Source organism: Dendrobates tinctorius, unplaced genomic scaffold (genome assembly GCF_039654945.1).
Source record: "Dendrobates tinctorius isolate UK_male_01 unplaced genomic scaffold, ASM3965494v1 ptg000120l, whole genome shotgun sequence".
Taxonomy (NCBI): domain Eukaryota; kingdom Metazoa; phylum Chordata; class Amphibia; order Anura; family Dendrobatidae; genus Dendrobates; species Dendrobates tinctorius.
This window is the reverse complement of record NW_027361788.1, coordinates 34,050,004-34,072,461: the sequence shown is the minus strand read 5'-3', so window position 1 is coordinate 34,072,461 and position 22,458 is coordinate 34,050,004. Positions and strand designations below refer to the sequence as shown.

The following is a 22,458-nucleotide window of genomic DNA, read 5'->3' as shown; positions in this document are numbered from 1 at the left end:
GTACACGGTAATTGATAGGAGTATCTGTATAGAGCCTGGGAATGATGAAGGATTTCTGCAGCCTGGAAGTGACATCTCTTCATTTGTCCTTCCCCCGTTTGTATATACAGGTGTCCTGCTTGCAGAGTCTACAGTATCCTGATGCAGTGGCTGAAAATTTTCAAGTCACCAGTGTTACCTGGAACGCCACGGGATCTGTCATTGCTTGTTCCTACGGCAGGTGAGGTAGTGATATGTGAGCCTTAACAGCTGTTGTTTAGGATAGCCAGTGTTGCAGACTATGGGCATCTTCTTTTAGGTTGCACTCATTGTGCTTCTGCGGCTTACATATGTAACAATACATTGCAAGCTGCTCCATGCTGATCATGGTTAGTCCTGAAAGCTGGGACTCCCTATCAGCTCCATCTCCAGAGCTTAACATGGATCCATGTCCATTTCTAATCTAATTAAATTTGGATTTAAACTTAGATTTATGATCAGAAGAAAGGAGAAAATGTTGCAGATGGATGCGGGTGATGGACTCAGCAGAGCATCCAGCAGTTTTCAGTGATTTGCGGCTTGCTTTTTCTGTAGTAAAGCAAACCATTCCTTTTCCTTGGATATATTTTGTTTTCTCACATTTTTTTTCTCGATTTCCTCTTGGCCATCATCAGGTTAGGAGACGGAGACTGGAGCACCGAGAAGTCCTATGTGTGCACATGGAATCTGGACCGACGAGGCTTTAACCCCACTCATCCCGATGTTATCCTAGATGTACCCAGTTCAGTCATGTGTCTGGCATTTCATCCTTCCAGGCCTTCTCTTATAGCCGGTAGGTGCATATGTATGACACTTGGGTGTACATTATAGATATAAGTGCTGCCCCCTACAGCTGCCTGCCCTGATTGCTTCTCAACTGCGAGATTAACCCCTTAATGACCAGAAGTATATATATATTTTTTTTTTTAAATTCGTTTATTAAGTCATAAACAGGTATACAATATACATACTGGTAAATAATGTTAAACATAATACAAAATATATATATGTTCATATGATATGAAAATATAAAGCAAAATGTGCGTACCAGTTGTATACAGATTAAAGCAAAATATAATGTCATTTAAATCACAATGGTCTTGTATTATTACTTGAATAATGAGATCTGCTTGACTTTTAAGCCGCATCTACATCTCCAAAAAACATAAACCTAAACTAAGCTATTCCGCAGCCTACTTCCACACCATTAATCCTTTATTATGCGACATCTCCACTCTGCAAAGTAAGGTGAGAGGAATTCCACCTCTCCCAGAACTTTTCAAATTTACCCGGGCACCCTCTATTTTGATATAGTGTGCGTTCATATGGGATGATCGAGTTCACTAAATTTACCCAGGACCCAAGAGACGGTGATGAACCTCCCATCCACCGCAATGCCAGTACCTTTCGTGCCATAAACAATGTCTCCCGAAGAAAAATCCCAACATATTGATCCCATGTCTCCTCATCCCGGACCCCAAACAGACAGATCAGCGGTTCAAGGGGAACAGGAATTTGTACCAAGGATGTTAATAATGATGTCACCTCCTTCCAATATTGTGCAACGACAGGACAGCACCAGATCATATGGATAAAGTCTGCATCTATTGAATGACACCTCAAACATTCCGATGATTGGTATCGGCCCACCTTAAAGAGTCGAGTTGGAGTTAAATATGATTGATTTATAATATATAATTGTATCATCCTATTATTAACAGATGGAGACACCTTAATTGAGGACGCTAATATTTCTTCCCACTCCTCTCCTTGCACATTCGGGATGAGCCTCTCCCATTTTTTCTTAAGAGTCTATAGCAGGTCCTGTCCCCACTGACAACATATATGTGTATAGAGAGAAGATGAGACCTTGGGGGCCGTGGGACTTAAGGATCCCTATCAAGGGTAGAGATGAAATAAGTGTCTATACCTACAGATCTTATATGCGATTGAATAGCTGACCTCAGTTGTAGATACCGAAAAAACTGGGATCTCGGGACATTGCGATTAACTTGTAGTTGTTCAAAAGATACCAGAGTTCCACGATCATACAGATCGCCTATCATGTAAACATTATATTGAGCCCAAAACTCAGCAGATGGGTGTTCGAGTAACGCTGGAAGGTAACCATTATTCCACAGAGGCATCTCAGCTATGATATCCTCAAATCCAACCACCCTTTTAATCTGTTTCCACACCGACCGTGCCAGACGAAGCAGGGGCAACAACCGTGGGACATTTATTTTCCTCATTTCCAAAAAAACCCAGCGGGCAACCAACCTGTGCAGTATGAAGTAGATGATCCTCAGAATTAGGAAGGTGACCACCGGACATCCATGTGCTTATGGCTTTTGCCTGTCCGGCCAAATAATATAGAAAGAAATCGGGTAACGCTGCCCCCCCTCCCTTCTTAGGTCTTTGCAAAGTGTATAGTTTGAGTTTGGGCCTTGTCTTCCCCCATATGAAAGATGTGATCTGGGAATTCAGATTAGCAAAAAAGGATCTGGGCACCACTACAGCACTATGTTGGAGAAAGTAACTAAGCTTGGGGAGTAATATCATTATAATTAAATTAATACATCCAGCCACAGACAACGGAAGTTTACCCCAGATCAAGAATTTGGCCTTAACCATCTCCAGCAGTGGATGTATATTAAGTTGCAGATCGAACTCACTGTCTTGGGAAATATGGATACCCAGATACTTGAAACTGGTTACAATGGGCAGTGATGAGAGAATTTCAAGTCGTGGCATTGGAGAGTGGGAAAGAGGCATCAAAGCAGATTTCTCCCAATTTATATATAGGCCAGAATATTTAACAAATTTGTTTACAGTGGTGATCACTCTCGCCAGGGTTTCCTCCGCTTTGTCCATAAATATAACCATATTATCAGCATATAGGCCTATGGTATCAATTTGACCCGCTATTTCTATCCCAGCTCTATTAGGGGTTGATCTAATACGAATTGCCAGTGCTTCGATGGCCGGAGAAAGGGGGAACCCCTGGCGAGTTCCCCTATGCAATGAAAAGGATTCAGATATGGAGCTATTTACGATGACTCGGGTCCTAGGCTTCATGTATAATATACTGACCCATTTTTGAAATTTATCTCCGAATCCATATCTCTGCAAATACGTATGAAGAAAAGGCCACTCAAGAGAGTCAAAGGCCTTGGCCGCATCCAGCGATGCCAATGCCCATTCATTATCCGACACCAGAGAGCTATATTGGACAACCGACTGGACTCGTCTAATATTGATGGAAGTGCTCTTACCAGGCATAAAGCCAGTTTGGTCAGAGTGTATGAGGTCTAATATGACTGAGTTCAACCTGTTGGCCAAAATTTTCGTAAAGATCTTATAATCTACATTTACTAATGATATAGGGCGGTAAGATCCACAATCCAAAGGGTTCTTCCCCTCCTTTTTCAGAACTATTATATTGGCCTCATAAAAGGATTCCGGCATGCATCCCCACTCCCAAATCTCACGAAACACTTTTAGCAAAAGAGGCGCTAGTATCTCCCGATACTTCCTATACAGTTCGACAGGAAATCCATCCGGCCCAGGGGCCTTCCCAGAAGCCATATCCTTCATGGCATCCTCTACCTCCTCCAGAGTAAACTCAGCATCTATAAAGGCCCGTTGGGAAGGATTTAATGTGGGAAACTCTATATCAGATAGGTAGTCTAAACACCCTGGGCCGTCAACATCAGACTTAGAATTGTACAGTGAACTATAATAGTCATAAAAGCACTTCAATATTTCCTCAGTTGTAGAGGCCAAAGTACCATCAGAGCTGCAAATCTGTAGGATTGTGTTAGTTGTATTATGTTGCCGCACTAGATAAGCCAAAAATTTACTTGCCTGATTCCCCATCTCAAAATAAGATTGTCGGGCAAAAAATAATTTACGTTTAGTTTTAGTGTCAACATATTGAGTATATAACCTTTGAGCTGTCAACCACTCCACCCTATTACTATTAGTTTGGTCAGATATGTAGGCGGCCTCTGAAACTTTCAAACGTCGCTCCATCTCACCATCCTCCTCCGATGTTACTCGTTTAATATAAGAGATTGTGGAGGATAAACAACCCCTCAAATAAGCTATAAGAGTGTCCCAAAATAAATTAATATTTCGGGGTTCAGGGTGGGACGAGACGAGGCAATGCAGCTGATCAATCGTCTTATCAGGTGGTTTTATCAATTTCAGCCAGAAAGGGTTCAATTTCCATATTATCCTGGTATTCACCGGTCCATACCTAAGTTTAAGAACAACCGGACTGAGGTCTGAAATCCCCCTACTGCCATGTTCAGTATCATCCACCCCTGTCGCTAGGCTGCTGGATCCAAAGATGTAATCTATACGAGACAGGGAGCGTTTAGTGGAGGAATGGCACGTATATTCCCTTGTCTCTGGATGGCGCAATCTCCATAAATCCAGCCACTCACTACCCGCCATAAATTGTGACAGCCGGGATGTGCCTGGGGAGGAGACCCCACTCTGTATTCCATCACCCAATCTCAGTTTATCAAGATGATTATTCATGACCAGATTAAAGTCACCCATACAAATCACATGTGCATCTGGGTAATTTAGGACAAAGCTCAGTGCCTTCTGGATAATTGACATATTGGCCGGAGGGGGATTGTAAACACACAGGATAACATATTTCTGAGAGTTGATCAACACATGTACGAACACAAACCGTCCCTCAGGATCTTTCCGGGCCTCTCTGGTCTCCCATCGAACATCTTTATGGATTAACAATGAAACCCCCCTTGAATAGCTGGTATGAAAAGCATGTATAAACCATTGTACCCACGGTTTTTGCACACACCGAACGGTATCTCTGGTCAGGTGCGTCTCAACCAGGGCCATAATGTGAGGACGATATTGCCTAATTTGTGAAAACACCTTAATTGTCTTCCGGGATTTTTTTTATACCTCTTACATTCCAGGTCATGCATATCAATTCAGAACCCATTTCCGCCTATCCATATATGTTGCATAGCGGTGCCCGAACAAAATGTAGAGATATCACCTAGATAGTAGAGTTGGCATCGGCTGCGGCATTTACCTAAATAACCAGAAAAACAAAAACTTTTGAAAAAGAGAAAACAAAACAAGAACCTAACAATATAGGAGCATAGTCTCACGCCCCCATCAAAAAATAGGCAAGGGGATACCATCACTGAGCACAGTGTCCGGTATTGTTGGTAACCAGATACCTGCCAAGAAAGTTCTAATTAGACCTTTAAATGAAAAGATCTAAATTAACAGCCATCACATCAGGATTCCTTTGCAGGGGATCCCCCATGGGACCGCAGCCATTCAGTCGCCCCCACCGGATCCGTGAAGAACACGGAGGTACCTCCGTGGACAATCCGAAGTCGGGCCAGATATATCATTGAGTACGCAGTATTTCTTTCCCTGAGCCGTTTCTTGACCTCGACGAATTGTGCCCGCTGCTTCTGCAGTTCCATGGAAAAGTCTGGGAAGATGGAGATCACAGCATTATTGAACTTAATGGGACTTTTTAGCCTTGCAAGACGCAGAATGGTGTCTCTGTCCTTACAATTGAGGAGGCATGCCAGGAAGGGCCGAGGTGGGGCCCCTGGAGGCAGAGGTTTTGTAGGGACCCTATGAGCCCTTTCAACAGCGAACACTGACGAGAAATCATCTCCCAGGGAGGTCTTAAGCCAATCTTCCAGAAACTGCTCAGGATGCTGACCTTCCGAGCGTTCAGGCAGACCAACGATGCAAATATTATTCCGACCCGTCCTGTTCTCCAAGTCATCCGCCTTTTGCTTCCAAGCATTCACGGAGCCCGCCACTTTCGTTAACTTGGCCTCCATAGGTGTGACAGAATCCTCCACCTTGGACACCCTCGTTTCCACCTCTGTAATGCGTCCCTTCATGGTCTGTATATCGTGACGAAGTCTCCCCACCTCCGTGTAAACATCCTCAATTTTTCGTGTCAGAGATGTTCTGGTGAGGGAAATGGCCTGCATCAATTGCTCAGACGCCTGTTTAAGGGTCAATTCCTCTTGCTCAGCCTCCTCCTCACCCCCCGAAGGTCGATTCTTACGTTGAACTTGGGATGAGGTATTCTTCAGGAGTCGTGCACTTTCAGAGGGATCGGGTCTTGCATACTCCTTTAGTTTTTCTGCTGCCGCTCCCGACCCTTTAAATCTGCTCATGGCTGCTGCAGTCTGACCCAGTAAGAAAGCTGGAGATATGTGCTCTGAAAATGTCCACCGCAGGCAGTACGCACAGCAGGATTATTAATAAATAATTATGGCTCAGGCCACAGAGATGAGGGAGGGCTGTGTGAAATTAAGAGGGCAGCGATTTACATTGAATGGCTAATGTTCCTTGCGGCCAGGGGAGGGAGAGGGGTCCCCACAGAGACAGCAGCCGCGGGGGGAGGGTGCGCAAGGCCTCCCACAGTACTAACGCCGGCCGGTGCAGCGGTGAAATGGCTGAGGGGAAAGAGCACGCAGGGCCTGATTTTTTCAGGGCACTTACAGCGCATCCTCCCCGTTCTGTGAGTCGTTATCTTCGCTGCCCAAGTAGCAGTGCAGCGGTGCCAGCGACGCCTCATCTCTCTATAGTAGAGCCACGCGCCCAAGATGGCCGCGGCCACGTGGCGAAGCAGCCGCCCGCTCTAGTCTTCCGCTGATAGAAGACTGCTCCCGTCCTCCTATGATGGTCCAAAGGGGTCCCGCTGTCCACATGGGTCCGTGCCGCTCCAGATAGAAAGGGTCTAAATCTCAGGATATTACAGGATCATGAGGAGCTTTCTCCTGTTCACTCCATAGCCACGCCCCCTCGACCAGAAGTATTTTTGGTTTTGCATTTTCATTTTCTCCTTCGCCTCATTGGGGGACACAGGACTGTGAGGCTGACACTAAGTGAATGAAAAAAAGGTTAGCTCCTCCTCCTCCGCAGTATACATCCTCGCTTCGGTTGCAGGCGAAACCAGTTTTTGCTTAGTGTTCATTGGAGGCACACGTCTGTATTTTTCCCAGGCTCTTTTTTTTTTTTTCCCATGAAGATGAGACAGGGGCGACGGACCCTATTGAAAGGGTCCGATCTCCCCAAACCAACAACGGGCGAGCACGTGCGAGTGTCGCCTCCACGTATCCTCTCCCGCAACATGGGCCCCCGCTGCCACTACTTCCGAGAGTCATCAAGAAGATCAAAGCAGAAGGGGTTCCAGTGATTCTGCTGGCCCCAGATTGGCCACTTCGGGCGTGGTACGCAGACCTAGTGCAGCTACTCGCCGATGTCCCCAGGGGCCCTGTGTTTGACGGCTTGGCCATTGAATCTTGGATTCTAACCCAGGCTGGGTTCGGCCGCAATGTGGTTGCTACAATGGTTAGCGCCCGGAAGTCTGCCTCAGCACGTATTTACTACCACACCTGGAGGGTTTTCTTCACATGGTGTCGGGACCACGGTTGTTATTCACTGAGATTCTCTATTCCTAACATCCTGGCCTTTCTCCAGTCTGGCCTAGACTAAGGTTTGGCGCCAAGTTCGCTCAGGAGACAAATATCGGCCTTATCCGTCCTGTTCCAGCGCAAGATCGCTACCAATCTGCAGGTAAAGAATTTCATCCAGGGAGTCTCCCACTTGGTACCTCTCTATAGGGCGCCCCTGGACACCTGGGACCTTAACCTGGTCCTAAGTCTTCTGCAGGAAGCTCCATTTGAACCGCTACAGGATGTCTCTTTGTCATACGTTTCCTGGAAGGTAGTGTTTCTTGTGGCTATAACTTCAATCAGGCACGTCTCGGAGCTGGCGGCTCTATCCTGCCGAGCCCCGTTTCTGATTTTCCACAAGGATAAGGTGGCTCTCAAAACAGCTCCTCCTTTTCTGCCGAAGGTCGTTTCCTTGTTTCACATTAATGAGGATATTGTATTGCCCTCTTTTTGTCCAGCACCGGTACACCGTGTGGAAAAGGCTCTTCATACGTTGGACCCGGTGAGAGCTCTCAGGAGGTACGTGTCACGGACGGCACCCTTTCATCAGACAGACACGCTGTTCGTGCTCCCTGAGGGGCGCAGGAAGGGACTCGCTGCCTCAAGATCGACCATAGCCAGGTGGATTCGTTTGACCATTCAGGAGTCTGACCGCATCAGAGGCGCATCGGTTCCAGCAGGTATCAGAGCGCACTCTACTCGTGCAGTGGGCGCCTCTTGGGCTCTTCGGCACCAGGCATCGGCGGAACAGGTTTGCAAGGCAGCAACCTGGTCCAGCCTGCACACATTCGCCAAGCACTACAATATCCATACTCAGGCTTCAGCAGACGCGAGCCTAGGTAGAAGGATTCTCCAAGCAGCAGTGGAGCACCTTTAAGAGAGGAGGTGCATGTAGCTTGGATCGGTGAGTTGTCTCCCCACCCAGGGACTGCTTTAGGACGTCCCACAGTCCTGTGTCCCCCAGTGAGGCGAAGAAGAAACATGGATTTTTGTGATATCTCACCGTAAAATCCTTTTCTCCGAGACGCTCATTGGGGGACACAGTACCCACCCTGTTAGCCAATTGGCTCTTTTTGTTTTGTTTATTAATATGTATTTATGAAACTAGGTGGGTTTTCTAGACATGTTGTTACCTGCATTAAGGTTGATTTTGTCTTTTTGTGATCTCCTACTGCTTTTACACCAAATTGGTTTCACCTGCAACTGAGGCGAGGGTGTTTTCTGCGGAGGAGGAGCTAACCTTTTTTTCATTCACTTAGTGTCAGCCTCCTGGCGGCAGTAGCATACACCCACAATCCTGTGACCCACAGTCCTGTGTCCCCCAATGAGCGTCTCGGAGAAAAGGATTTTATGGTGAGTTATCACAAAAATCCATGTTTTTCCTCCCCTTCTTCCCAGAGCCATAACTTTATTTCTTGGTCAAAATGGCCATATGAGGGCTTTTTTTTTGTGGGACGAGTTGTACTTTTGAGTGACACCATTGGTTTTACCATGTTGTGTACTCGAAAATGGGAAAAAAATTCCAAGTGCGGTTATATTGCAAAAACAGTGCAATCCCACACTTGTTTTTTGTTTGGCTTTTTTACTAGGTTCACTAAATGCTAAAACTGACCTGCTGTTTGTTACACCGCTCCGCCATACTCACCCGGCCTCCGCTCCCACGCCGCAGTCGCCCTCCGCTCCCACGCCGCAGCCTCTCTCCACCCGACGGCCGTGGCGGTCACCTGAGACAGGCCCGCGACCGATGCCTTCCCTGCATGCTATGTGCATGCGCCATAGGCCGCGGCCGCGCCTCCTTCCTGCTTCTTATGCTCCGGCTGTGCCCTGACCCGGAAGCACCTTTGGACCAATGGCTGACCAGACGGGGCCATATCAGGCTGCTTCCCCCTGAGGGAGGCGCCTGATCGTTGTGTTTCCTGACACTCTGGCCTCGCTCCATCGTGCACACTCTGCTCCTGCAGTTCCTGTCTCGGCTGCTCCTCACAGCAGCTTCTCAGTCCTGCTACCCGTGTTCCTGTCGTCCTACTCCAGTCCTGCCTTCAGTGTTCCTGTCGTCCTACTCCAGTCCTGCCTTGTGTTCCTGCCGTCCTACTCCAGTCCTGCCTTCAGTGTTCCTGCCGTCCTACTCCAGTCCTGCCTTCAGTGTTCCTGCCGTCCTACTCCAGTCCTGCCTTCAGTGTTCCTGCCGTCCTACTCCAGTCCTGCCTTCAGTGTTCCTGTTGTCCTACTCCAGTCCTGTCTTCAGTGCTCCTGCCGTCCTACTCCAGTCTCAGTCTTACTCCGGTCCATCCTGAGCCGCCCCTCTCGGTACCGGCTACCGTGGTACTCGAACCCCTGGGCCTGCTCCTAACGGTCCCTGTATAGGGGTCGGTTCCACCTGGCAGCTCGCCCGGGGTCCCTCGGTGCCACGGTCCAGAGGGTCCACTCTCGGAGCTCCCGCTCCTGACCACCCGCGCTAACAGTACGATCAGGCCATGGACTCCGCCGGTACTACGGCTGCTACCCAGAAAGAGTTGCTATTCCTACGGGAGAATCAGGGGCGCATTATGTCAATCATGAAGTCGATGGACACCCGTTTGTCGGCCTTACAGGTGGCCGATCCTGGAAATGCCACTCAGCTGGCCAGTCTCCAACAGGAGCTGGGTCAGCAGCAAGATACTCAAACCCACATTTTGTCCTACATGGCCTCCTTTGATAGTCGCTTGTCGGCCCTCCAGGCTACCGCTGCAGTGCCGACTCCTCCCCCTGCGTCTGCTGCTCCTCCGACGCCCCGCCTCGCCAAGCCGCCTCGTTTCACCGGGGATCCCAAGCTCTGTAGGGGGTTCTTAAATCAGTGTAGTCTCCACTTTGAATGGCTGCCGCAGCAATATCCCTCGGACCGGGCCAAAGTGGCCTTCATCATGTCCCATCTGGAGGGAGAGGCCCTTTCTTGGGTAAACCCGCTCTGGGAACGTGACGACCCGGTCGTTTCGAGTCTCCCGGTTTTCCTGGATACGTTTCGTAAGGTTTTCGATGAGCCGGGCCGGTTAGCCTCTCTCACTGAGTCACTCTTTAACTTACACCAGGGCTCTCTCACGGTCGGACAGTACGCTATTCGCTTTCGCACTATTTCCTCTGAGCTCGGCTGGAATAACGCAGCTTTGGTGGGGGCATTCTGGCGCGGTCTTTCTATTAAAATAAAGGATGAACTCGCAGGTCGAGATACCCCGTCCACCTTAGAGGACCTTATCTCGCTGGCTACCCGCATTGACCTGCGCTTCCTGGAGCGCGCTCGGGAGTCAGTGAGAGACAGGCGCTCCTCCAGGTCAGTTTCTCCTTTCACTCAGTCGGCCAGCTCTCGTTCAGTCGGATCTTCTTCCCTCTCTTCGGGTGAGCCCATGCAGATAGATCATCTCAGGTTGGCCGAGTTACGTCAGAGAGAGAGACGGGCACAAGGTCTGTGCCTCTATTGCGGTTATTCGTCACACTATATCCGCACCTGTCCTAAGAGACAGGGAAACGACTCCACCTAGGTCAGGTAAGAGAGGCCTTCCTAGGTGATGATGATGATTCCTCTCAACCCCTTACGATTTCTGTGCTTTTGGTTTCAGGAGGGAGGCGTGGTTCCGAGGTGGCCTACGTGGATTCGGGCTCAGCGGGTAACTTCATTCGGCCGGAAGAGGTAGACAAATACCAAATTCCTGTAGTCACTCTATCTAACCCAATTCAGATTGCCACCGTGGATGGCAAACCGCTACAGGTGACCGTCACCTTGGTCACTGAAGAGGTGGAATTGCAAATCGGAGCCTTACATCGAGAGAAGATAGCCTTTTACGTTTTACCTAAGCTCTCTCACGCCATTCTACTCGGTCTTCCATGGTTAAGGACTCATCAGCCTGTTCTCGACTGGTCTTCTGGGGAGATACTCCGCTGGGGGCACCCGTGCCAAGCTCGCTGTCTGACTCCTGTCCGCCTGGCGGCCGCTCCACGGTCACCTCCAGACCTCCCGGGTCTTCCTCCAGCTTACAGCTCCTACGCCAATGTTTTTGATAAGAAGGAAGCGGAGGTCCTCCCTCCACACCGGCCGTTTGACTGCCCAATTGAACTTGTTTCTGGTTCAACCCCCCCAAGGGGCAGAATCTACCCTCTGTCTCCCGCGGAGACCACCGCCATGTCCGAGTACGTCCGAGAGAACCTCGCCAAAGGCTTTATACGGAAATCCTCTTCGCCTGCGGGAGCCGGGTTCTTCTTCGTCAAAAAGAAGGATGGGACTCTACGGCCATGCATTGACTATAGGGGCTTGAATGAGATTACCATCAAGAACAGGTACCCTATTCCACTCATTCCGGAACTGTTTGACCGTCTCAGAGGGGCTCGGGTCTTTACCAAGCTGGACCTCAGAGGAGCCTACAATCTGGTCCGTATCCGTGCAGGTGACGAGTGGAAGACCGCTTTCAACACTCGAGATGGCCATTACGAGTACCTGGTCATGCCCTTTGGTCTTTGCAATGCTCCTGCAGTCTTTCAAGAGTTCGTCAACGAGATCTTCCGGGATCTCTTGTACTCCTGTGTGGTCGTGTACTTAGACGACATCCTCGTCTTCTCGCCGGACCTCTCGTCCCACAGAAAGAGTGTCCGCCTGGTGCTTCAGCGTCTTCGGGAGAACCGTCTGTATGCAAAGATCGAGAAATGTCTCTTCGAACAGACCTCTCTGCCATTTCTGGGATACATTATCTCCGACGCTGGTCTAAGGATGGATCCCGAGAAGTTGTCTGCCATCCTCAAATGGCCTCGCCCCGTCGGATTAAAGGCGATACAACGATTCCTCGGGTTCGCCAACTATTACCGGCAATTTGTCTCCCACTTCTCCGCGATCACAAGACCCATTTCTGTGCTCACCCGTAAAGGGTCTACTTCCAAGGATTGGTCTCCTGAGGCAGAGGAGGCCTTTCTGTCCCTAAAACGGGCTTTCTCCACGGCTCCGGTCCTGCATCGCCCTGAGAGTGATTGACCTTTTGTACTCGAGGTGGACGCTTCCTCGACTGGTGCCGGGGCGGTGCTGTCCCAGAGAACCGCCTCCGGTCGCCTGCACCCTTGTGGCTTCTTCTCGAAGGCCTTTTCTCCATCCGAGTGTAACTACTCGATCGGTGACCGGGAACTTTTGGCCATCAAGTTGGCCTTGGAGGAATGGCGCCACCTCCTGGAAGGAGCTGTCCATCCTTTTGTCATCTTCTCGGACCACAAGAATCTGGCCTATCTCCAGTCTGCCCAGAGACTAAACCCTCGCCAGGCCAGATGGTCTTTATTTTTTGCCCGATTTGATTTCGAGCTCCGATTCCGTCCCGGCAACAAGAATTCCAAAGCCGACGCCCTGTCCAGGGTCTTCCAACCACACGAATCCACGGAGGAACCGTCACATATCATTGATCCCACTAGGATCATCACCGTGGCTCCAGTGAACTGGCTTACTCCTCCGCCTGGCAAGACGCTTGTGCCAGAGAATCTCAAGCAAAAGGTTCTTCTATGGGGGCACTCCTCCAAACTGGCCGGCCATGCCGGAACTAAGAAGACCCTTGACCTTATCAAACGTCACTACTGGTGGCCCTCACTTCGCCAAGATGTACTCGACTTTGTGGCTTCTTGTCCATCCTGTGCGAAGAACAAGGTGCCACGGAGATCTCCGTCCGGCTTGTTGCTTCCGTTGCCTGTCCCTACGGTTCCTTGGGAGAACATCGCCATGGATTTCATCACCGACCTACCCTGCTCTGCGGGCTGCTCAGTCATTCTGGTGGTGGTGGATCGTTTTTCCAAGATGGCTCACTTCATCCCTCTACCCGGTCTTCCCTCAGCGCCAGAGCTGGCCGAGATCTTCATTCATCAAGTCTTCAGGCTTCATGGACTACCTCGACGCATTGTGTCTGACCGAGGGGTTCAGTTTACCTCCAAGTTCTGGCGTTCGCTTTGTAAGCTTATGAACGTTTCCCTCGACTTCTCCTCGGCCTACCATCCACAGTCCAACGGACAAGTAGAGCGTACCAACCAGACGCTTACAGGATACTTACGCCACTTCTCTAACGCCCACCAGAACGATTGGGTCAACTTACTCCCCTGGGCAGAGTTCGCTTATAACAACCATGCTGGTGAGTCTTCGGCCAAGTCTCCGTTTTTCATTGTTTTTGGCAGACATCCTGGTGTCCCTCTTCCGATAACCCCTGCCTCTGAGGTACCCGCGGCCAATGCCTTGTCCTCGGAATTTTCTAAGATTTGGGCTGAGACCAACATATCACTCAAGAGATCCGCTGATCAGATGAAGAACTATGCAGACAAAAAGAGGTTGGATTCTCCTCCGTATCGTGTTGGCGACAAGGTCTGGCTCTCCTCCAAATTCGTCCGACTAAAACTGCCCTCCTACAAGTTGGGTCCACGCTACATCGGTCCGTTTGAAATTCTGGGACGTATTAACGAAGTTGCCTACAAATTGAGGTTGCCTGCTTCGCTCCGGATCCCGAACACCTTTCACGTCTCTCTCCTGAAGCCTGTGGTGCTGAATCGTTTCCATTCCTCGCTTGATCTTGGTCCTCAGCCGGTGGGTGCCGACAACGTTTTTGAAGTGCAGGACATCCTCGCTGTGAAAAGGGATAGAGGTAGGACTTTCTTTCTCATTGATTGGAAGGGCTTTGGTCCTGAGGAGAGATCCTGGGAGCCTCGGGAGAATATTAATGCTCCCCGTATCCTCAAGAGGTTTCTTGTTAATCTCCGGGGGGGGCGGCTTAGGGGAGGGGGTACTGTTACACCGCTCCGCCATACTCACCCGGCCTCCGCTCCCACGCCGCAGTCGCCCTCCGCTCCCACGCCGCAGCCTCTCTCCACCCGACGGCCGCGGCGGTCACCTGAGACAGGCCCGCGACCGATGCCTTCCCTGCATGCTATGCGCATGCGCCATAGGCCGCGGCCGCGCCTCCTTCCTGCTTCTTATGCTCCGGCTGTGCCCTGACCCGGAAGCACCTTTGGACCAATGGCTGACCAGACGGGGCCATATCAGGCCGCTTCCCCCTGAGGGAGGCGCCTGATCGTTGTGTTTCCTGACACTCTGGCCTCGCTCCATCGTGCACACTCTGCTCCTGCAGTTCCTGTCTCGGCTGCTCCTCACAGCAGCTTCTCAGTCCTGCTACCCGTGTTCCTGTCGTCCTACTCCAGTCCTGCCTTCAGTGTTCCTGTCGTCCTACTCCAGTCCTGCCTTGTGTTCCTGCCGTCCTACTCCAGTCCTGCCTTCAGTGTTCCTGCCGTCCTACTCCAGTCCTGCCTTCAGTGTTCCTGTTGTCCTACTCCAGTCCTGTCTTCAGTGCTCCTGCCGTCCTACTCCAGTCTCAGTCTTACTCCGGTCCATCCTGAGCCGCCGCTCTCGGTACCGGCTACCGTGGTACTCGAACCCCTGGGCCTGCTCCTAACGGTCCCTGTATAGGGGTCGGTTCCACCTGGCAGCTCGCCCGGGGTCCCTCGGTGCCACGGTCCAGAGGGTCCACTCTCGGAGCTCCCGCTCCTGACCCGCGCTAACACTGTTATGATTCTCCAGGTCATTACGAGTTCATAGACACCAAACATGTACAGTTGTGGCCAAAAGTATTGACACCCCTGCAATTCTGTCAGATAATACTCAGTTTCTTCCTGAAAATGATTGCAAACACAAATTCTTTGGTATTATCTTCATTTAATTTGTCTTAAATGAAAAAAACACAAAAAGAATTGTCCTAAAGTCAAATTGGATATAATTCCACACCAAACATAAAAAAGAGGGTGGACAAACGTATTGGCACTGTTCGAAAAATCATGTGATGCTTCTCTAATTTGTGTAATTAACAGCACCTGTAACTTACCTGTGGCACCTAACAGGTGTTGGCAATAACTAAATCACACTTGCAGCCAGTTGACATGGATTAAAGTTGACTCAGCCTCTGTCCTGTGTCCTTGTGTGTACCACATTGAGCATGGAGAAAAGAAAGAAGACCAAAGAACTGTCTGAGTACTTGAGAAACCAAATTGTGAGGAAGCATGAGCAATCTCAAGGCTACAAGTCCATCTCCAAAGATCTGAATGTTCCTGTGTCTACCGTGCGCAGTGTCATCAAGACGTTTAAAGCCCATGGCACTGTGGCTATCCTCCCTAGATGTGGACGGAAAAGAAAAATTGACAAGAGATTTCAACGCAAGATTGTGCGGATGTTGGATAAAGAACCTCAACTAACGTCCAAACAAGTTCAAGCTGCCCTGCAGTCCGAGGGTACAACAGTGTCAACCTGTACTATCCGTCGGCGTCTGAATGAAAAGGGACTGTATGGTAGGAGACCCAGGAAGACCCCACGTCTTACCCCGAGACATAAAAAAGCCAGGCTGGAGTTTGCCAAAACTTACCTGAAAAAGCCTAAAGCGTTTTGGAAGAATGTTCTCTGGTCAGATGAGACAAAAGTAGAGCTTTTTGGGCAAAGGCATCAACATAGAGATAACAGGAGAAAAAAAGAGGCATTCAAAGAAAAGAACACGGTCCCTACAGTCAAACATGGCGGAGGTTCCCTGATGTTTTGGGGTTGCTTTGCTACCTCTGGCACTGGACTGCTTGACCGTGTGCATGGCATTATGAAGTGTGAAAACTACCAACAAATTTTGCAGCATAATGTAGGGCCCAGTGTGAGAAAGCTGGGTCTCCCTCAGAGGTCATGGGTCTTCCAGCAGGACAATGACCCAAAACACACTTCAAAAAGCACTAGAAAATGGTTTGAGAGAAAGCACTGGAGACTTCTAAGGTGGCCAGCAATGAGTCCAGACCTGAATCCCATAGAACACCTGTGGAGAGATCTAAAAATGGCAGTTTGGAGAAGGCACCCTTCAAATATCAGGGACCTGGAGCAGTTTGCCAAAGAAGAATGGTCTAAAATTCCAGCAGAGCATTGTAAGAAACTCATTGATGGTTACCGGAAGCGGTTGGTCGCAGTTATTATGGCTAAAGGTTGTGCAACCAAGTATTAGGCTGAGGGTGCCAATACTTTTCTCTGGCACATTTTTGGAGTTTTGTGTGAAATGATCAATGTTTTGCTTTTTGCTTCATTCTCTTTTGTGTTTTTTCATTTAAGACAAATTAAATGAAGATAATAATACCAAAGAATTTGTGTTTGCAATCATTTTCAGGAAGAAACTGAGCATCATCTGACAGAATTGCAGGGGTGTCAATACTTTTGGCCACAACTGTATAGGTTCTTTTTTTATCTAAGTGATAAAAAAAATTCCAAACTTTGTAAAAAAAAAATTGCGCCATTTTCTGAGACCCGTAGTGTCTCCATTTTTCATGATCTCAGGTTGGGTGAGGGCTTATTTTTTGCACACCCAGCCGACGTTTTTGATACCATTTTGGTATATATACGATCTTTTGTTTGCCCATTGTTGCATTTTAATGCATTTTCACAGCGACCAAAAAAACCTAATTCTGGCGTTTTATCTTTTTTTTGTCGCTACGCCGTTTAGCAATCAGGTTAATCCTTTTTTTTTTTAATTGATCGGGCGATTCTATCAAATATGTGTATGTTACATTTTTTTTGTTATTGTTTTGTTTTATTTTGAATGGCGCGAAAGGGGAGTGATTTGATCTTTTAATATTTTTTTAATTTTTTTTTTTTTTTTTAAACCTTTTTACTTTTGGCATGCTTCAATAGTCTCCATGGGAGACTAGAAGCTGCCATAACCCGCTTGGCTCTGCTACATAGAGGCAATGATCAGATCACCTGTATGTAGCAGAATTACTCACTTGCTATGAGCTCCGACCACCGGGCAGCACTCATAGCAATCCGGCAGTAACCACCGAGGAGGTCTCCAGGAGGCCTCTGGTTGCATTGTCAGCCCATCGGTGACCCGCAATCACATGACGGGGGTCACCGATGGGCGGATTTCTAGCACGATTGCCAGAAACGCCTGTTAAGTGTCGCTGTCAACGTTTTACAGCGGCATGTAGTGGGTTAATAGCCGTGGGTGGATCGTGATTCCACGGCTGTTCCTGGATCATGTCAGCTGTTCAAAACAGCTGACATGTGCCAGGAAAGATGTGGGCTCAAGGCCAGAGCCCACATCAAAGGGAGGGTGTCCGACGTCGACGTAGATTTAAGGGCCTGTCACACTAAGCGATATCGCTAGCAATATCGCTATAACGTCACTGGTTTTGTGACGTTATAGCGATATTGCTAGCGATATCGCTATGTCTGATACTTACCTCCGACCGGCTCCCCCGCTGGCTATCGCTGATCGCGCGAGAACATCCTGGACCGTTTCTCGTCGTCAGCTTCCTGTGGCGCCGACGAGCGACAGGTAAGTAGCGACCCCCGACCCCTGCGATGTCGCTGGTGAGATCTGCCTATGTGGCAGCTCACTAGCGACCACTTAGCGATGCACCAGCGATCCTGACCGCGTCATATCGCTGGTCGGGATCGCTGGTGCATCGCTAAGTGTGACAGTACCTTAACGCCCAATGTCTGAATGGGGTTAAAATCTGAATTGGAGCCTACAGATGTAATGGAGCTGAATGTGTAACTTCGAGTGATTGTTTTATGATGGCTGAGACAAATCCAACTCTGCTGCATTAGTCTCCCTACGTTAACTCTATCACTCCCCCTTTTGTCAGGTGGTCTCTTTAACGGAGAAGTTCTAGTGTGGGACACAAGTCGAGCAGATGATCCACTCATTGGAAGAACTGGACTCTCAATAGACAGCCATATGGATGCCGTCTACCAGGTATTGATGGACGTTAATATGGCATCTTTATCTATGTGTAATGTATGGTGAGACGCACAAGTCTGTCATTTATCTTGCAGGGGTTGTCGCCTAACTACAGATATTTTCTGTAGACTCTGTTCAGTTTCTTCCTTCTTTACCATTCGTTGTGGTCTGACAGGTTCGTTGGCTTCCAGAGGTCCCACAACCTCAGCGGCTGCAGGTCCTGAGTGTTTCTTCCGATGGGAAGATCCTTGTTTGGCAGATGGAAAAGGACGGACAGCTCGTGCTGCACAATGGGTTCGCTCTGGTCACTCAGCAAATGCCCAGCAACTCCCAGATAAGCAAGGTAGTGTACAAGACTCGCGGGCCCGTCCTCGCCGGGTATTGCAAGTGTCTTCTGCTCATGAGTCCTTCCCATCTTATAAAGTGATTAAATATTTCTCAGCTATATAGTGGGGAAAAAAGTATTTAGTCAGCCACTAATTGGGCAAGTTCTCCCACTTAAAAAGATGAGAGAGGTCTGTAATTGACATCATAGGTAGACCACAACTATGAGAGTCAAAATGAGAAAACAAATCCAGAAAATGAACTTGCTGAAATACTTTTTTCCCCCACTGTACGTGTCAAAATCCTTTATACTCCATTGTATAGGTGGGCCATTTATATGGATACACCTAAATAAAATGGGAATGGTTGGTGATATCAACTTCCTGTTTGTGGTACATTAGTATATGGGAGGGGGGAAACTTTTCAAGATGGGTGGTGACCATGGCGGCCATTTTGAAGTCGGCAATTTTGGATCCAACTTTATTTTTTCCAATGGGAAGAGGGTCATGTGACACATCAAACTTAATGAGAATTTCACAAGAAAACAATGGTGTGCTTGGTTTTAACGTAACTTTATTCTTTCATGAGTTATTTACAAGTTTATGACCACTTATAAAAAGTGTTCAAAGTGCTGCCCATTGTGTTGGATTGTCAATGCAACCTTCTCCCACTCTTGACACACTGATAGCAACACCGCTAAAATGTCTGTACCTGCTCTCCTCCTTGAGGGACGCAGTTAACTGGTGGCATAGGTAGCTGTGGATATTAAGGCTATGTGCCCACGTTGCTTTTTTTGAAGCAGAATATTCCTGAGCGGAAACTCACACCCTCTTCCCGGGAAATGCGTTTTATGAAGCGCTTTTGTAAGCGTTTTTGACGCTTTTGTTAAGCGCTTTAGCATGCGTTTTCCTAAGCGTTTTTGCAATACAATTGTATGTATGCGGAAACGTGTTTCCGCAAAATTTATGAACATGCTGCGTTTTTTCTGCTAAGCGTTTCCGCAGCGAAAAAAAGCGCACCATTAGCATAACATGTGCGGATTCAATTATGATTACATGGGATGCTTTTCTTAAGCGTTTCCGCGGCAGAAACGCGCGTCTAAAAGCGCTGCGGAAGCGCTTAATAAAAGCAACGTGGGCACACAGCCTTAAGCTTACGTGGCCGTCCTGTGCCCCCAGGAGTAGTGCATTAATGCAGAAGTCCACAGCTTCTATGATAAGGCTTCTTTTCCTCATCATTGCAGGCAGTGATCATTCCACAGATGTCCCTCCATAGGTGGAGTCCTTGTGTTATATAGGTTGCCCTCCTAGATGGTGTCACTGACATTCCTACACCGTTATTGTGAGCATAAAGAGGCCGCATTGCTGCACCCTTATATAGGTGGAGTAGTGTGTGTCCCCAAGAGTGGATCTCCCATCTCCCGTCTCACAAAGAGTACCACCCTTTGAGAACCCTCGATTCAGCACGAGACAAAGAGCAAACACCTTCCTTCTTACCCAGCTTCCCTGGTGTTCTCGTTCCCATGTCTCCGCTTTGGTCTATATGACAGTCCCCACTTGATTCAGCTCGGATGGGGGTTCACATACTTCTCAAAAATGTCTGGCTTTCTCACATCGTTAGCTCTTGGGTCTGGGAGGTTGTCTTTTCAGGCCTCATCATATTTTCCTATATTACTCCCACTCTTTTTTTTTTTTTTGGCAATCCGATTTTTCCCGCCTCCCTCTCATAGCTCTCTCCTGTTGTCAGGTATTGTACACTCTATACAACATGAGGGAGGGATTGTTCCTGCCACCAGAAAAAGGTGATTTTTGTGTACTCACCGTAAAATCTCTTTCTCTTAGCCTCTAATTGGGGGACACAGAACCATGGGTGTTATGCTGCTCTCCACTAGGAGGCGACACTATGCATAATCTGAAAAAGATTAACTTTGGCTCCTCCTCTGCAGTATACACCCCTGGACGGCGTCAGCCTTCTCCAGTTTTGTGCAAAAGCATTAGGAGGAACGTAACCAAATAACATAACCATGCCTGTAAGAAGGCTACTATGTACGAGCTCAAAGAACAATATGAGAACTCAACCGTAAACAACGGCCCATAAGGGCAACAGGGTGGGAGCTGTGTCCCCCAATTAGAGGCTAAGAGAAAGAGATTTTACGGTGAGTACACAAAAAATCTCTTTTACTCTGTCGCCTCATTGGGGGACACAGAACCATGGGACGTCCCAAAGCAGTCCCTGGGTGGGAAGCAATGGACGAATAATGTGCTAGCAGGTCCCTAAATTTGGGGCACTGCCGCCTGCAGAATCAGTCTACCCAGGCTCGTATCCGCTGAGGACTGGGTATGAACCCTGTAGTGTTTCGTAAACGTGTGTAGGCTAGTCCAAGTGGCCGCCTTACACACTTGTTGTGCCGAAGCCTGATGCCGAATGGCCCAGGGGCCCCTACTGCCCGTGTAGAGTGTGCCGTGATACCGGCCGGAAGAGGGGAACTGTTAAGTCGGTAGGCCTCATGTATGGTGGACTTGATCCACCTGGCAAGGGTAGCCTTGGAAGCCGGCAGTCCCTTGCGACTACCTTCTGGAAGAATGAAGAGGGAATCAGACTTCCGGAAAGGTGCAGTCCTGGACACGTAAATCCGCAATGCTCTGACGAGGTCAAGCGTATGCAGAGCCTTCTCCACTCTATGAACCGGAACCGGGCAAAGGGATGGCAGTGAAATCTCCTCATTGAGGTGGAAGTTGGACACAACCTTCGGAAGAAAGGATGGTACCGTGCGGAGAACCACCTTGTCCTGGTGAAAGGCTAGGAAAGGCCGCCTGCAGGAAAGTGCTGACAATTCCGACACGCTGCGTAACGAGGTGATCGCCACTAGAAAAAACACTTTCTGAGACAGAATGGAGAGTGGAACTCCTCTAAGAGGTTCGAAGGGTGGAGCTTGCAATGCTGTCAGGACCAGATTGAGGTCCCATGTATCCAGCGGACGTTTGTACGGAGGAACCAATCGGGAAACTCCCTGGATGAAAGTCCTAACTTGCGGTTTAATAGCAATGCGCTTTTGAAAAAGGACTGAAAGCGCCGACACCTGACTCTTAAGCGAGCCTAAGGATAGCTTGGCGTCTAGGCCCGATTGAAGAAAACCTAGTACCTTCGGGAGGGAATAAGAGAGTGGGACCTGTCCATGAGATTCGCACCAAGAAAAGAAAGCTCTCCACCAGGTACGATAATAGATCTTAGCGGAGGCAGGCTTCCTTGCCCTGATCATAGTTGCAATGACTGCCAGTGAAAAACCTGCCTGGGTTAGAATCCAGGTTTCAAGGGCCATGCCATCAAATTGAGAGCCCCTGAATTCTGATGGAAGAACGGACCTTGAGACAGAAGGTCGTGACGGTCGGGTAGACGCCAGGGGACGTCTGCTGTAAGTTGAACGATGTCGGCGTACCATGTACGTCTGGGCCAGTCTGGCGCGATGAGGATGGTTGGAACTCCCTCTTGCTTGATCTTCCTCACGACCCTGGAGATTAGGGGGAGGGGTGGAAAAATGTACAGGAGTCGGAACTGGGACCAGTCCTGGACCAGGGCATCCGCTCCGAGCGACTGCGGGTCGTGTGTCCTGGCCATGAAATTGGGGACCTTGGTATTGAGATGGGATGCCATTAGGTCCACCTCCGGGGTTCCCCAGCGTTGACAGATCTGGTAGAAAATCTCGGGATGGAGAGACCACTCCCCCGAGTCCATTCCTTGCCTGCTGAGGAAGTCGGCTTCCCAGTTTTCTACACCCGGAATGTGGACCGCAGAAAGGCCCGACCTCGTGTCTTCCGCCCAGCGGAGGATATGCACCACTTCTCTCATCGCCTGGGCGCTGCGGGTCCCGCCTTGGTGGTTCACGTATGCCACAGCCG

General features: G+C 49.0%; 1 protein-coding gene across 2 annotated transcripts in view; it reads left to right on the top strand.

Moving 5' to 3' along the window:
• Positions 1-22,458, top strand: part of DYNC2I2 (dynein 2 intermediate chain 2) — a 35,955-nt gene that overhangs the window by 5,411 nt on the left and 8,086 nt on the right. For both annotated transcript variants that reach the window (XM_073541119.1, XM_073541118.1), the window contains exons 3-6: positions 111-220; positions 654-811; positions 18,144-18,253; positions 18,414-18,581. In XM_073541119.1, coding sequence (XP_073397220.1) covers positions 111-220; positions 654-811; positions 18,144-18,253; positions 18,414-18,581 — 546 coding nt within the window. The remainder of the gene's footprint in view (positions 1-110; positions 221-653; positions 812-18,143; positions 18,254-18,413; positions 18,582-22,458) is intronic.